At 57.1% G+C, this 15,112-nt stretch overlaps 2 protein-coding genes across 3 annotated transcripts; both read right to left on the bottom strand.

The window, feature by feature from the left end:
- Positions 1–849: 849 nt before the first annotated feature.
- On the bottom strand, positions 850–2,693 carry LOC132355878 (somatotropin). Its single transcript, XM_059908441.1, has 5 exons — positions 2,453–2,693; positions 2,039–2,199; positions 1,719–1,835; positions 1,326–1,487; positions 850–1,050 (listed from the first exon to the last, which is right to left on the bottom strand). The coding sequence occupies exons 1-5, from the start codon at positions 2,691–2,693 to the stop codon at positions 850–852; spliced, it is 882 nt and encodes a 293-aa protein (XP_059764424.1).
- A 7,577-nt stretch (positions 2,694–10,270) lies between these two features.
- Positions 10,271–13,661, bottom strand: CD79B (CD79b molecule). Of its 2 annotated transcripts, none has more exons than XM_059907785.1 (6): positions 13,580–13,661; positions 12,880–12,930; positions 11,557–11,868; positions 11,218–11,336; positions 10,902–10,943; positions 10,271–10,780 (listed from the first exon to the last, which is right to left on the bottom strand). In XM_059907785.1, exons 1-6 carry the CDS (start codon positions 13,644–13,646, stop codon positions 10,682–10,684), a joined length of 690 nt encoding a protein of 229 aa, XP_059763768.1. In that variant the 5' UTR covers positions 13,647–13,661; the 3' UTR covers positions 10,271–10,681. The 2 variants fall into 2 exon arrangements, with proteins under 2 accessions (XP_059763768.1, XP_059763767.1); XM_059907784.1 differs by having other exon boundaries at positions 12,880–12,933; positions 13,580–13,660.
- Between the last annotated feature and the right edge of the window lie 1,451 nt (positions 13,662–15,112).

Raw genomic sequence — 15,112 nt, 5'->3', positions numbered from 1 at the left:
CTTGACAAGGCCGATGGGCCCCATCCTTAGCTGGGGCCTGAGTTCTTTGGGTTGCTCTGGTCCTCACCCCTCTGTGCTGTATCCCTCACAAGCAGGCTGAGAGCTAGTTGCTATTTCTCCCTTTACATGCAGCCCTTATCACTTATGTATGTACCTACCTGGCACCTGTTGGCACTGAATTTGCAACCCTCAATTTAGAATCTCTCTTCCACATCCCTTGCCCCAGTTCAGATCCCAAACGTTCTGGTTCTGTTTGTCCCAAAGCCATTTTTGCATTGTTCCCATTTCCCAAGGGTAGTTGGGCTGAACGTGTATTCACCTTAAAATTTCTGCACAAAGGTAGTTCTATGATTTCCTCACATGTTGGAGGCATTTTCTGTACTTCCGTACTTAATAGCCCGTCTTGCTTTCATTTCTTCCCACCCTTGGGGGCTAGGTTTGGTCTTGTGGTTCTGGTAGGGGAGAGAGAAATGCCTCCAAGTACTTTGGGGGTGGGGTGAGGGGAGTGGTCCTGACCTATGAGTCCCCAGCAAACTGGGACTACGGACCTGGGGAATGGACTGGGTGTGTCACAGAGAGAATGGGATGTGTCTGCTTCTTTCTAGCCCAGGAAGAACCGGGTCAATTATCGTTCAGCATCTGGGTTCCCATAGAGCCCAGAGGACCCCTGCAGGTTGTCTTCCCAACCCTCCCCTTGCTGTACTGCCCGCCTGCACCCCATAATAGAATGACACCTACTCAGACAATGTGATGCAACCTCGTTTTATTGGGAAAGGACGGTGGGCACTGGAGTGGCACTTTGCAGGGTCCGGGGAGGCACTGGGGAGGGGTAACAGAGATGCCCGGCAACTAGAAGGCACAGCTGCTCTCCACGAAGCGGCGACACTTCATGACCCGCAGGTACGTCTCAGCCTTGTGCAGGTCCTTCTTGAAGCAGGAGAGCAGCCCGTAGTTCTTGAGCAGCGCGTCATCACTGCGCATGTTTGTGTCAAATTTGTCGTAGGTCTGCTTGAGGATCTGCCCAGCCCGGGGGCTGCCATCTTCCAGCTCCTGCAAAAGGGAGGGAGAGACAGACAGGGAGCCCTTGGGAGCGGCTGCCTCCCGTCCCCTCCATTTGCCACCCTCCCCTCCAGGCTTGGAGAAGGGTGTGGAGGGAGGACTCACAAGGGGAAACGGGGAAAAGATTTCTCCTGGGTCAAGGCTGGACCGCCACGGAGAGAGCAGGCACCTCTCTTCCCCAGCCCACGTAAGCCCCCCATCCCTCGGCTAAGCCAGGAGAGGGCGGCCGCGGGCCCAGGCTGGGAGCCCCACTACGCCATCCCCACCCGCATCAGGGCCTGGATGCCCTCCTCCAGGTCCTTCAGCTTCTCATAGACGCGGTCCGAGGTGCCAAACACCAGGCTGTTGGTGAAGACCCTGCTGAGGAACTGCACGGGCCCGAGCCACGACTGGATGAGCAGCAGCGAGAAGCGGAGCAGCTCCACGTCCTGCGGGCAGATGGGTGGGTGGTGGGCGCCGCGAGGGCGGGGGCGGGGGGCAGCCGCGTTAAGGCCGGCCTCTGCCCGTGGGCCTCCCGCCGCCATCCGTCACCTTCCGCCACCAGCCACCACCCTGCGCCTCCTCGGGGAGAAGACAGCCCAAGGCCTGCTGCGGAGAGATGGGGCAGCCTTCTGAGGATGAGGGAGGTCCCTGCCCCTCGGTCCGCGGTGGCCACTCACCGATCTCTGCTGGGCCTCGTCCTTGCCTGTGGGGGCCGGGATGGTCTCCGAGAAGCAGAAGGCAGCCTGGGCGTTCTGGATGGAGTATCTCTGTCCCTCTGGGATGTAGGCGCGCTCCTGGGAGAAGGAACACGCGCCCGGGTCTAGGCTGGTGCGCGGTTCTCCTCACTGCTTTATTAGGAACCCCCCTCAGTTTATGACAGCATCTTCACTTGGATAAAATACCTCTGAACGCCTTAGTTTCCTCCCACTACGTGGAGGGGGCACGGATTCACCCCTTCCTGCCACCCGCCACTAGTACGCATCCCTGAGGAGCTTACAAACTCTTTGTAGGTGTCAGCCGCCAGTTGGTGCAGGTGCTGGGCCCGGAGCACAGCATTGGCAAACAGGCTGGACAGGGGCATGGCTGGGAAGGCGCCCACCTCCTGAGTCCAGGGCAGGCAGAGCAGGGCGAAAGCCAGGAGCATGGAGGTCCGAGGGCCTAGAGAGAGACAAGGAGGGCCGGAGAGTGAGGGGTCCAGAGAGCAAGAGGCCTGGTTCTCCTGCCAGCCCTCTACCGCCCCTCCGCCTCGGGGAATGAGAACATTTAAAACCTGATCCCGTGTCTGGGGGTCGATATCCGTGCTCACATCCAGAAGCCCCACCGCCCGAGGTTAGTGCCCCCATATATCTGCAGGGCCCGCCCATCGCCCTTCAGTACACACCAAGCCCGAGGGGATTTTAGGGGTGCTTACCTGCCGCCATCACAGCTGGTGAGCTGTCCACAGGACCCTGAGCTGTCTGGGGAGCTGGGTCCTGGGGTCCTGGAATTGGTCCCTTGTGGGCCCTTTTTATACCCTGGCCTCTTCTCGCTCTCCCTCTGCCCCCACCCGTTTTCTCTATACATTTATGCATGGGCCACCGGCGGGCCTGTGCTAATGGATAATTTAGAACCCCCTCCCACTCATCCTGTTCCCGCTTCTCCTCTGGGGTCATGTCCCCCAGGCTCGTCCTCTTCCCCTCTCCACTGTCACCTGTCCTGAGGGCTGTATGCACAGAGTCTCAGCTTGAGAGACCACCCAATCCGTCCTCTTTTTAAGGGGGAGGTAGCAGAAGGGAGTAGCCCGAGTCCAGGCACACTGTGGCAGGGTGTCATTGCGGGGTTGGCCCCCAGGGTGAGGAGGGCCCAAGCTGGTCCCCTAAAGGGGGGCTATGTCAGGATGGATGTACCCTGAGAACTATGTGGATGCTTCCTCACTCTCTACCTCTTTCCTCCTCCCTGCACAGCTCCCCTCCATCCACCAGAGAGAATGTGTGTTTGGGGGAAGGGGGGCCAAGGATAGCAATAGATTCTGGGGTTTCTGGGCACAGATTCCACCTTTGCCCCATCACCATCCTCCTGCCACCTGATCCAGCCTGAGGCAGTTGGATGCAGGGCTAACACTGACCGCTAGAGGGCTCCAGCCCCACACATTGCCCTCCCCTTGGCCGGAGCATAGGGACTCCCCCAGGTGGGTAGGGCAAAGGACCAAAACTTGAGGCATTGTCCCTGCTCCTTGGATGTGCCACAGAGATCCCGGGAACAGACACTGCTTACAACTGCTTCCTCCCATAGCCCTGTCACCGTCAGTGAACCTCAAATTTGGAAGAACCCTTGAGGACTTGAGTCCCACCCCCAGCACTGGAGCTCTGGGCACAGCACACTGAAAGATGCCCTCTCCAGTCATTGCAGTCTCCTCCCCGTCTTTCTTCTCCTCCTTTTAATATTTGTATAGAGCTTATCAGGTTGTGAAGAGCATGCCCATGCAATCTCACATTAGACCCTCAGGACCATCTTGTGAAGGAAGTATTATCACCCCATTTTACAGAGGAGGAGACCAAGGCTCAGAGAGGCTTACTTACATGAGCGCCCTCAGCCAAGGCAGCAGATCTCCAAATCCTTGCTCTTCCCACATTGCAGCATCCCAAGCCCTTTCTTCAAAGCAGACTGGGTGGGTGCCACTCTGTTTTTTTTAACTTTTAAATCCCTCTGATCACAAGGATCCTGCCCCTAATCACAAGGATCCTGCCCCTAATCACAAGAGTCCCTTTGCCTCATTTTGTCCTCCCTTAAGAGTCAGCTTGTTGTCCATCATTTTCCAGGTGAGACTGGCCCAGAGACATGGGGTGCATGGCGGAGACCACATAGCAGGGCAAGGCCAGGGTCAGGAAGACTAGGGCCGCAGTCTTGCCACCTCCTGGTGCCCAGGGTTGGGGCTATTTCAGCATCTGGAGGTCACCAGCGTTAAATCGTCCCCAAGGATAAGAGCAGGAAAGAACATATTGCCCTCCGTTTCAACCTTCCATCCCTTGAGTCTAAGAACATTTAGCACTTGACCCTGTGGGGAAACAAACGAACGAACGAGAAAACCTTTCTAGAGGTGGTTGGTCATAGTGTTGCCAACCAATGCTGAAAAGTCACACCCCCATGGTCCAGAACCTGAGTGCTTGTGCCTTGCCATCTCCCCCTTTTAAGACCAGAAGGCAGAGCTCTCTTTTCTCCCATCACTCCTGAACCATCGCCCGACCGTGCCCCTGATTCTTCATCTGCTACGGAGGGCACTGGGACCTGTGGGAATTGTCCCCAGGCATGACCATAGGAGGACCAGAGGGGAGTGTCATTAAAGAAACAGGCTCTGAGGAAGGTGGGGCCACAGGAAAGGTGAGGACACCCCTTTCCTCTCCTTCCAGAGCCACCAAAGGGGAGGAGCCAGGCAGAAAGTGGAGGAGGGTCTCTAAGCCCCACACAGCCTCCTGTGTCCTCCGCCACTTCTTCCTTCTAGGTCACCTGGGGGAAGGGACACTGAAGTGGAACCTCTCGTGACAGGCTTCTAGCTAATGCTGGGGGGACTAGTATGTGAACTGTGGACCACAGGAGAAGCTCAGGCCTCTCCTAGGACTGAGGGTACAGGAGCCCGACTTGGGGACCACTTGAGAGCCACACAAGGTGGGCACAGGTGAGGTGTGGCTGAGGCTCCCTGCCAGGCAGGTTACTGCCAAGAACAGGTGGGACCAGCCAGAGCAGGGGAGCGTCTCCTCTCACCAACCCACTTCCGGTTGGCCCACAGGATTCTGGGGACCCCCGGGATACACCTTTATAAAAGGTGACCACAGTGGCAGCCATCAGACCCAAAGAGGGAAGAACTGGAGGATGGGCAGTGGATACTGGTGACCCTTCTCTCTAGTCTAGAAAAGGTCTTTTTCAGGGTCTTTAGTGATGGAGACACATACATAATTCATTGCTAGTAGAAGATAAACTTTGAATTAGACTTGGGAATTTTGTGCTCTTGCTAGAGAGGCACTCACCCCTTCTTGGGGGCACGACCTGGGGCCAGACCCCTGGCTTCTCCAGATTCAGAGGCTGCCGCACAATGGCCTCTGCACGGTGGCCAGTGAGGAGAGGCTGTGATCAGCATCTCCGGGGTCATCCTCAAAGGGTTCGGGATGAATCCCCCATCATCTTGGAATCCATGAATTTCAGTGTATTTGGAAGCCCTTCGTATTTTCAGATTTGACCATCTCTGGGGTTCTCTGTACCTATTGTGGAAATTCAAAGATCTACTCTTGATCTGAAAGCGGCCTCTTTCAGGCTTCAGGAGCACTTCTGAGGTTCAAGTCCACGTGGCTTGGGGCCATCTCATTGTTTAGAGTCATGCTTGCCCTGGTCTTAGGGAGAGCCGCAGAGGGACTGGGGGCAGCTCTTTCCATTCTCCCCTGGTCACTTGAGGTCCATGCTTCCCACCTCTAGCTCTGTCCTGCTTTCCTTGAGGCCAGAGGTTGGGATTGCCCCCAGGATATGCTCCACTTTGTCTTTGATTCAAGCATGAGTCTGATGACCGCGTTGATCACAGCTCATTGGGTCAATGTTTTTAGAGAATATTATGTGGGGATTCCCAAGGGCTTCTCCAGGGAGAGGTGGAAAAGGAGACCAACATTTCTGAGCGCCTTCCATGTGCCAGGCACTGTATTGAGTGATGCGGAGAGGGTGAGGTGCATTCATACAAGGACACTCAGCCTCAAAGAGATAAGTAGTTTGCCAGGAGTCTCTCAGCTCCTAAAAGATGGCAGCCCAAGGCCCCAGTCTTCCCACCACAACGAGCTCTTTAGAAGCCTCATCTAGGAAAGACAGTGGCGCCGCTGGGCGTGAAAGCACTATCCTTAGTGCAAAGCTAGCAGGGCGGGATCAAGTCCCCACTCAGAAGATGTTCAATGAAGCTTGGGGGGAATTGAATGCAAGGAGCTTCAGCCCAGAGTGAGGTACACAGGCACCAAGAAAAGAGGCAGTGAAAAAACAACTCGATGGAGCCCGATTTAATGAACCAAGTCGCATCATCCTTCACATTTATGTTGCACATTTCAGTGTACATCACGTTTTCACTTCCTTTATCTCATCGGACCCTTGAGTTTGCCAGAGGGCTCAAGCATGGAGGAAGGGCCTTGGAGGGCTCTGGGGTTGGGGGGGAGGATGAGGGCAGGCACTCCTGTGGGTTGATGGGGATGTTGTTTACAGTAGGTAAGGATCTCTGAACAATCTAGAAGTGCAAAACAATCTACATCACAGGACCTACTAAGTAATTTCCACTTGGGGGCTTATTCCCCAGGGAGACAAGCCCATCGAAAAAGAAATATAATAATACTGGGGTGTGTCCAGCAGCTGTGGGAAGTCTGAGGTGCTTTCCTGATTGGTGCTGTCAGCTGGAAATAACCTCTGCCTCCTTCTACCTTATTCTGTGGTTGTTTGTAAACATCTTGTTCCCCTTAAGGGAATGTAAGCTCTTTGAGGCTGGGTTCACACCTTTCGTCTCTTCATTCATTCACTCATTCTCTTTTTCCTGCATTAACTGATTCAATAAGCAGTTGTACCTTCCATGTGCCAGGTATTGTACCAGTTCATTATACCTACACGAATAAAGGACACAATCTTTTCTGTGCTGGAGTTTACAGTCTACGGGAGAGACAATAGCAAACAAATAAATACAGAATGATGAAATTTATACAGAAATTTCACATTGTGAAAACTACCATGAAAGAAATAGCTAAGATATAGAGGTGAGAGCATAGCTCTGGAGAGTGAGGGGACCTGGCAGCTGACACCATCCCAGGCCTAGCAACTCACCAAGCATCTGCTGAGTGGATTGAATGAATGAAAAGACAGTGCCAGGGAAAGAACTCAAATATCCCCCCCGACCCTGGCCAGAAATGGCAAGGCAGGCCATGACGTGTCTTGATGTTCTCCTCATAGTAGAATGAATTTAACATAACAAGTACAGAAAAAATGATAATATGAGATCTTGCCATGCACAGCAATACATACCTGAACACATTTAAATGTAAAAAGGAGACAGGGCAGCATGCATATGCTGAGGGTGAGCACACACAGATGTTCACGCAGACCCACAACTTGCAGAACCTGAGCCCCAAACAGGACCTCACGAGGCATCTGGCCCGCCCACTCCTGCCATGTGAGAAAGTGGTCTTAGGGCCGAGAGAACGATGTCTTTTTTTTTTTTTTTTTTTTTAATTTGATCTGTGCATTAGGATCTGTCTAAATGTGTTTAAACAAACTACACTCTGAATTCAGGGTTTCAGTTTTGTTAATTTTTGTTTTCTGTGGAGTCACCTAAGTTTCCAAGTAAAGGCTTTGGGGTGGGAGATGGCCACTGAGGTGTCCCCAAGTGGCAGGTTTGTTGGTTTTGGTTTTTGTTTGTACCTGAGTCAATAGCAGTTCCCGAGGGTGCCATAACTAGGTGCAGCCTGGAGAGCAGAGACAAATCCAGAAATTTCACAGATGTGGGCTCTGAATCCAGCTGCTGAGGTTGCCTACATAGAGCAGAGCACGCGCGGACCAGAGTCCCTGGTCCCCCGGCTGGATGGCCTTTGAGGCCCTTTGTGGAAGATCCGGCCAGGCTGCACAACTGCTGGGGGTCCAGTGACACCCAAACAGCAGCAGCTTTCCGAGTTTTGTTTTGTTTTTCTCTAATCTCCAATTCTGCTGGAAAAACACCCAAACCCTTGGGTCAGAGCACCCCCGGCCTAGCAACACCTGCAGCCAGGGGGCCGGAAGTCAAGCTAGAACGGAGGAGGAACAAGCCTGTGCTTACCCCAGGCCCCGGGGGACAGGGCTGGATTCCCCCAGTGGGCAGCAGGGCATGTGCCCACCAAGGGCCCTCGGGGCTGCATTCTAAAGGAAGAGGGGCCCAGAGGGGCCCAGAGCTGGACTCCTGGAAGGATGGCCCAGTGACTCAACATCCTGGCCTATTAGGAAGGAGTGGGGTGTTTGGGGCTTTGGGACTTGTGAACAAGGGAGATGGCAAAGCTGTCCCAGGATTCTCTTCCTATGGCTCTCCTCCTCCTCTGGCTCAGGGTCCTTTGAGGGAGGCAGCTGTGATGTAGTAGAAAGAATGCTGAGTTTGGAGTCAGAAGATCTGTGTGTGACTTTTGGCCAATTGTGGTAATCATCTCCCTGGGCTTCGATTTTCTCATTTTTAAAGTTGGGATGCAGCCGTCCCCCTTCCAGGGTAACAGTGGGGCAAGATCATGTAAATGAATATGGAGGTGTTCAATAAAATCTTATTGGCAGTTAAGAGATTCTCAATATATAAATATTTGGGGGACCCAGAAAAAGAGTCTGATTCACGTTCTGTATCTTGGTTGCGGTGGTGGTTATACAAACCTGTAAATCTAAAATTCATGAAAAGAAAACGAAGTCAATTTTACTGTAGGATAATTTTCTAAAAACCAACATCTGGTTCAACTCCTTTGGACAAGATTTATGATTCCCGTTTTGTAGATAAAGCAACTGAGACCTGAGACGTTCATCACCCCCCACCAGCGTCACCCAGCTTTGTTTCCACTGCCTGTCAGTTCCGGGGGCCAGGGACTCATAAGACAGACATGGGGACACCTGTAGTGTAAGCCTCTGAGACCAGAAGAACGGACCAGGGAGTGCTTCTACGTCGTAACCATGAAGGCAGTGCCCTTGCAGGGTGGGTGTCTGGTGGTCGAGGCAGGCCTCCCTGCTCAGATGATTCTCTGCCAACAGTACTTCAAAGCATTAGGGAAACTCGGTTATTCAAAGATATTAAGTTGTCTTTCAAAAAAGCCAAGGCCTCCCCAGATTCAGGGCAGCCCCAAGCAGGGGGAAGACCCTGCTGTAGGGGGAGAAGTGAAGGCTCCGTCCCACCCCCAGCCGGCTGCCCAGGGTCCCTGGTGGAGGTCGAGGCCAGAATTAGCGCCACTATGCAAAGCAGCAGGAGAGGAAGGGCTGCAGCTCAGTGGAGACAGATGCCAAAACAAGCCAGTTTCCTCTGGCAGCCCGGACACCAGGGAGGGAGGAGGCCCGCCCCGGCTTGGCCCAGTCTGGCTCTGAGTGGGCACCGCTGAGCGACGCAGAGATGGACCTGAAACCCCAGGCTTGGGGGCCTTGGCCACCTGCCCCACCTGGAATCCCAGGGGGAGCTGCTCGCACGGGTCCCCCCATGCTGGCCTTGGTTCTCCAGTTAAACTGGAAGCTCCCTGAGGGCAGGGATTTCTCCCACCTGAATCCAGAGCATGAATGGCAAAGAGGTGTTCTGGGGTCCCCACAGGGTCAACAGGAAGTGGAGCTCAGCCTGGCTCTGCACACAGAGGTTAATTTCACTTCAGCTCCCAGCCCTGAGCTGCTAGCAGTCGCTCCTGCAGCTGGCAGGTTGGGGACCATTTTGCCTCTGATTTTGTGCTGGAAAGCCTGAAGGGGTTACCTGAGGACGCCCAGACTTCACCACCACAGAGCCTCCCACTTTAGGAATCTCTCTTGCATAGCTCTGGGTCAAATTTTAAAAAATATCCAGGCTTGGTAGGGGACAAGGCGGTGTGTGATGGAGTCAGGGGAAACCCTGCCCTCAGGGAGCTTCTAATTTAACTGGAGAACAAGGCCAGTATGGGCAGCACAAGGTAGTAGCTACGCCAGAGCTGGAGAGGCCGGGGTCCAAACAGGGATTAGGCAGGGACTGGGCACTCTGGGAGGGCTTCCTGTAGGTGGAGGGCCTTAAAGGACAAGAGGATTGGGGGGGATGGGGGAGGGCAAACTCTTCTAGGGCTAAGACCTCTGCCCTACAGAGCAGGACTCAAGTGCTGCTTGTCGGCTGAAGGGAATGCAGGGTGAGGGTATCCCCTCCGAGAAGAAGGGTCAGTCCATTCAGCCCTTCTCCACTGCTCGGGACCTCACTAGGGTCAGAGAGCAGGGGAAGAACGGGAGACATGACCACAGGTCCCAACTGGGCCTTCAGAGAGAAGCAGTGAGTGAGCCCCGGAGAGGGCTCTGAGCCCCATGGCAGCCATCCCTCCTCACGCCCCATGGCAACCGTCCCTCCTCATACCCCACGGGTCCACGGATGTGCCCAAACAGGAACTCTCATCCACCCCATAACCATAGATGTCACAAGCCTGTGTGTCATTTCTCAAGACACATTGTTTATTCCGTGGGAGAAAGGGCTCAAGGCCAGCAGCCCCCTGGGGTGGGGGAGGGCGGGAGAGAGCAGGAGAGGATGGGAGAGGGATGAAGCTCTCGGTGGCCCATCTGCAGCCACATGGGGGTGGGCCAGGGCCCCTCCCGGGCTCTACAGGAAGCCGGGCCGTTCTGAGTCCGTTTGCAGGTTCCAGACAAGTCTCTGCCTTCCCTGTCCTGAATAGGGGATGGATCCCCGCATAGCACCCCAAGAAGGCTGGGTCCAGTCTAGCCCCGGAGAACTCCCTGCTCCAAATCACTGCCCTGTGGCCCTTCCGCTCCAGTCCCTTTGGCAAGAGATGGGGACCAAGGGCTGGAGGGGCAGGCGGACCTGGTGGGCCAGCTTTGGAGGCGGACAGGGGGTCCAGGGTAAAGGGGGTGGGCTGGGAGCCGGGCGGCTCTGAAGCAGTCAGTGAGGGCCCAGCGGGCTATGCCCAGGGGCGTGGGGAGGGCCGGCCTCTCACTCCTGGCCTGGGTGTTCGCCCACCGACCACTTCACCTCTCCTGTCCGCAGCGTCACTATGTCCTCGTAAGTGGCTGTCTGGTCAATGTCCAGGCCCTGGAGACACGGAGCGGAGCTCAGGCCTTGGCCACGCACTGACCGTACACAGATGGTGCCTCTGACCGCGCCCCCTGCCCCCCACGGCCCCGGGAGCTGCGGGGTCCACCCCGCTCCTTACCTCATAGGTGTGATCTTCCTCCATCCCGGCCTTGCTGTCATCCTGGCGGGTGAGGGACGGAGAGCAGAGTGTTAGCTTCCCCCACCCCCATCCACTGCCGGCCCAGGCTGGGGAGGGCCGGGGAGATTGGCCCGGGGTGAAGGGTCAGGGGCCAGGGGTCAGGGGTCGGGGGGAGAGGCGCACTCTGCGAGAACAGCTGATGAATAAAGGAGTGACTGAATCGGTAAATCGATGGGCAGGCTCTGGGGCTGGGGAAGTGGAGACCCTGCCCGTGTCCGGCCTGCCCCGTGGCTGCTTCCCCGGCCCCCAGGGTCACCTTGTCCAGCAGCAGGAAGATGGGCACGATGATGAAGAGGATGATGAGGAGGGTCTGGATCATGATGATGCCGTCTTTCAGCGTGTTCCGCCGCTTCAGCTGCGCCAAGGTGCTGAACCCTGGGGGGAGGTGGGGCGGGGGCGGTGAGGCTGGGGCTCCCCCTTTGGGCCTGCGCCCCTCAGGACCTGCTTCTCAGCGGCTCTCCCAGGTGCTCGAGGGCCACAGTCACCGCCACACTGTGGTCCCCCTACTGGTCCGGGCTGGGGTGGGGTGGGTGTGGACGGATCCACGAGCACGCCCGCTCTCCTCCCTGGCTGGGGGGGCGGGCCCCGCACGCACCCATGACCCGAAGCTCAGTGCCACAGCTGCGCTCTGTCCTCGGGGACCGCTGGAAGCACTCCTGCTCGCAGAAATAGATGCCGTTGTCCTGAAACTGGATGTCTTGGATGATGAGTGTGGCCTCGGAGGTGTTCTGGGTCTGGAGGATGCGGCCCTTTTCGGGGAGAAATATCTTGGCCTCCGAGTCCGTCTCCTGCTTCCGGAGCCAGCTCACGTTGCCCAGGGCCTCCAGGTGGCACTTGATTTCCACCATGGAGCCCCGTTTCTTGGCCACGAAACGTGGGTGCTGCCAGATCCGGGAACAAATGCTTCCTGCGGGCGCCAAGGCTGGGATTAAAATCTTGCCCCTTGTCTTCTTGACCGTCAGCCCGAACTCAGGCCCTCAGCCGTGGGCCCCTGTCCTGGGCAGCACTGACCCCTGGCTCCGCCCCCTTGTCTGTCCTTGCTTCTCGGGGTGCGGGGCAGACATGAGGCAGAGGTGTGGGAGAGCCAGAGCCACGTGAGAAGCTACAGGCCGAGCCGCCGGACCCCGCCCCTTCCTGATGGCCCACCCTTCCCGCCTGATTTTCCTTTAGAAGGGCCTGGAACCTTCTGATTCCTTTCCATGCCCATTACAGCAGCCCGATGCCGGCCTCACCCCGTGAGGCCAGGAGGCCCATAGCACAGCCTCCGGCCTGGCCTGGTGCTTTCACCTCTCCCTGCCCTGGGCTACCCACACCAGCCCGAAATCCTCAGGGACACCCCACAAATCCTTAGCCTGGCAGTCAAGGCCTCCCACGTCCATCCCCTGGCCGTCACCTCCCTCCCCACTTCTGTGTGGAGCTGCTCCTCTTTTTATTCCTAAGGCTTCTTTCTCAGTTTGCCATGATGTCCCCGCCCACCTGCTCCAAGAAGCCTCCCTCCTGGCTGGTTCCCAGTCAGTGGTCCCCTAGGAACCCCTGCGACCTGTCGGGGCCCCTGAGGTTATGGTCTCCTGCCGGGGCTAAGCCCAACTCCCCAGCCAGGGAGACCGGGTCTGAGTCCTCAGTGGGGTTCCCTCTGGCCCCCACTCCAACCCTGGGTTTGGCGCTGCCCCGGATCGCTGGGACTGGAGCACTTATGTTTAATGACGATGACGGCTGGAGGAGTGGGGATTGGAGGGACTTCAGAGCCAGGTCTTACAGAGGGAGACAGACCCTAAGGAGGCCTGGGGATGGGAGTCCTGGGTGGGGAGACCCAGGGGGCACAAGGGCACAAGGGTGACCATGGGACAGCCCACAGGACAGTGACCGACTTTGGACACAGACATACTTGTCCCCAGAAGGGACGGGGGAAGTTGCTGACCTTTGGGATCCCGGTAGAGCTCCTCTGTTTTGGTCACCAGCACCGGCTCACCTGCTGGGTGGGAGGGAGTGGGCGGGGCCGGTCACTCGGACTTGGCTGCCCCACCCCTGCATTCCCAGACCCACTTCCTCCCCGCCCAGGACATCAGCATCAAGACCCCTCAGCTCTCCCCCAGCCCTGCTCTGGAGAGACTAGAGTGGGGTGGGGTCACCAGAAGATCCGACTCCCAGCCCCCCTTCTGCCCTTGACCTTGAGCCGCGCCTGGATGAGACAGGAGGGAAGTTACAGCCGGAGGGCTCCACCGCCTTCCAGACCAGGACACCACTTCTGGAACATGCCTGTCCCAGGTCTGCTTGGGGGCAGCTCTCCACTGCCCCCACCACCCCCCCCCCACGCAGTGCCCTCCACGGCCTGGGGGTGAACCACACTCTTCGTTCTCTCTCCTGGGCCCAGCTCTTCTGCCGTCAGAGCCACCAACCCCTCAGGCCCAGCTCAGCCTGACACCCTCCGGGCGGGAGAGGGGCTGGGGCCGCGGAGCCCTGAGCCATCATCATGGCCGATACCCATAGACCCGGTCCCCAGGGCTGTCAGAGGGAGACAGGAGGCAGAAAAGTGTGAGAGGCAAGCAGGAGGAGGAGAGAGCAGGAGACAGAACCAGTGGAGAGAGCGGAACCAGCAGGCCTCTCGGCTCGGGCCGTACCTGAAAGGAGCAACAGCAGAAGCACCAACCAGTTGCTGAGCCCGGGACACAGCGCCGGCCCCGCCATGCTCACCCCGCCGTCTCCTGCCCCAAGCCCGCGACAGCGGAGGCTCCTGGGGGGGAAAACGTGTAACTGCCCAGGCTGCAGCCTGTCTCCTCCCCGCCTCTTCCCCACCAGGCCCCTTCCTGCCATGCAAATTGGGACCCAGGGGAGGCACCGGCTCTCCGGGGACCCTGGGGGAGGGCAGGCTCTTTTGTCAGCTGTGCTGCTAAGGCTCAAGCGTCACCCCAGCTCGGGCACTACAGCGGGGTCCGCGGTGGATGCCCCGGGTGGCGGCAGCCTCTGAGTCCCCACCCCATCCCTGTGCCCTGGGGCCCCCTAGCCTCCCACCGCACACTTGGCTGAATACACATGGGTCCTGTGGATGAATGCGAGCGCGACCTCTCCACCCTGGACCAGCGTACACCCTGTGGGAAGAGGGGCACCCAGGAAGGATGGGGCAGGGGTGCTGGTGGGCAGCTATGGGCCCAGAGCACGGCCTCTTGGCTGGAGTGCAGGTGACCATGTTGGGGGTTGATGGAGATTTGACCCTGGGGAGGAAAGGAACCACAGCGGTTCTTGAGCAAGAACAGGCCAAGAGTGGCAGCCGCTTGGGAGATTTGGTCCAGGACCTGGCGAGAGGGCCCCTCCCTCACTTGGTGGGAGAGTTTGCTGGGAGCTGCCAAAGAAGGTGGACTTAGGTGTTGACAGCTTAGAGAAAACCCACCACTCAGCAATCAGGGGACTCTCAGGGCACTGAAGTGTTATCCACAGCTCCAGGGGTCTTGGGCAGAGGACCGGAGGCTAGTATGGGGGAGTCTTCAGGTTCTGAAACAAAAAGGATCTCTGGCTTTATCTCGCCAGTCAGCAGAGTGGTGGATGGAACCATAAGTCTAGGAGCTTGTCTAAGCTCAACTTTGTGCCCCTGCCCCTGGATCAGACACAACCCTCATCCCTTGGGGGCTCGGGGTGGGGGAGGTGCCCTTGTGCAGTGCACAACCTGCACAGCTGCACATGGCAGGCTTGCATCCCTCAGCCCCACAGCTGAGCCCACTCTTGAGTTTTATGTTTTATGGAAGCTTCTTTACTCTCTCTTGGGCCCTCACTCTCTCTCTTCTTCCAACCGCCAGGAGGGGAAGGAAGTTGCAAATCCTGTGTCCTCTGCCTACATATTCTCCTTACCACTCGCCAGTTTTCAAACAGCCTGTGCTGCTGGCAGGTCTGTTTGGGTTCAGGGAGACAGGGACCCGCCTCCTAGGCCAGGGTTGGTGGTGAGGAAGGCAGAGGTCTGGGTGCTGCCCCCTCAGTCCCGAGCATAAGTCTCACCTGGGATGGTTGGGTCCCCCCCCCCCACCACCAAGGAGTACGGGCCAGGACTGGAGCTGTGGAAAGCAGGGACAGGAGGGGTTAAGGTTCCATCCAAGGAACAGCTCGTTCCTGGCAGTCCCAGATGTTCTTGTTGTTTCCAGATGTTCCAAATGAAAAAAAAAACC

The sequence above is a fragment of the Balaenoptera ricei genome, chromosome 20 (genome assembly GCF_028023285.1).
Source record: "Balaenoptera ricei isolate mBalRic1 chromosome 20, mBalRic1.hap2, whole genome shotgun sequence".
Lineage (NCBI taxonomy): Eukaryota > Metazoa > Chordata > Mammalia > Artiodactyla > Balaenopteridae > Balaenoptera > Balaenoptera ricei.
The sequence above is the reverse complement of the archived record's forward strand: the minus strand, read 5'-3'. Positions and strand labels throughout refer to the sequence as shown.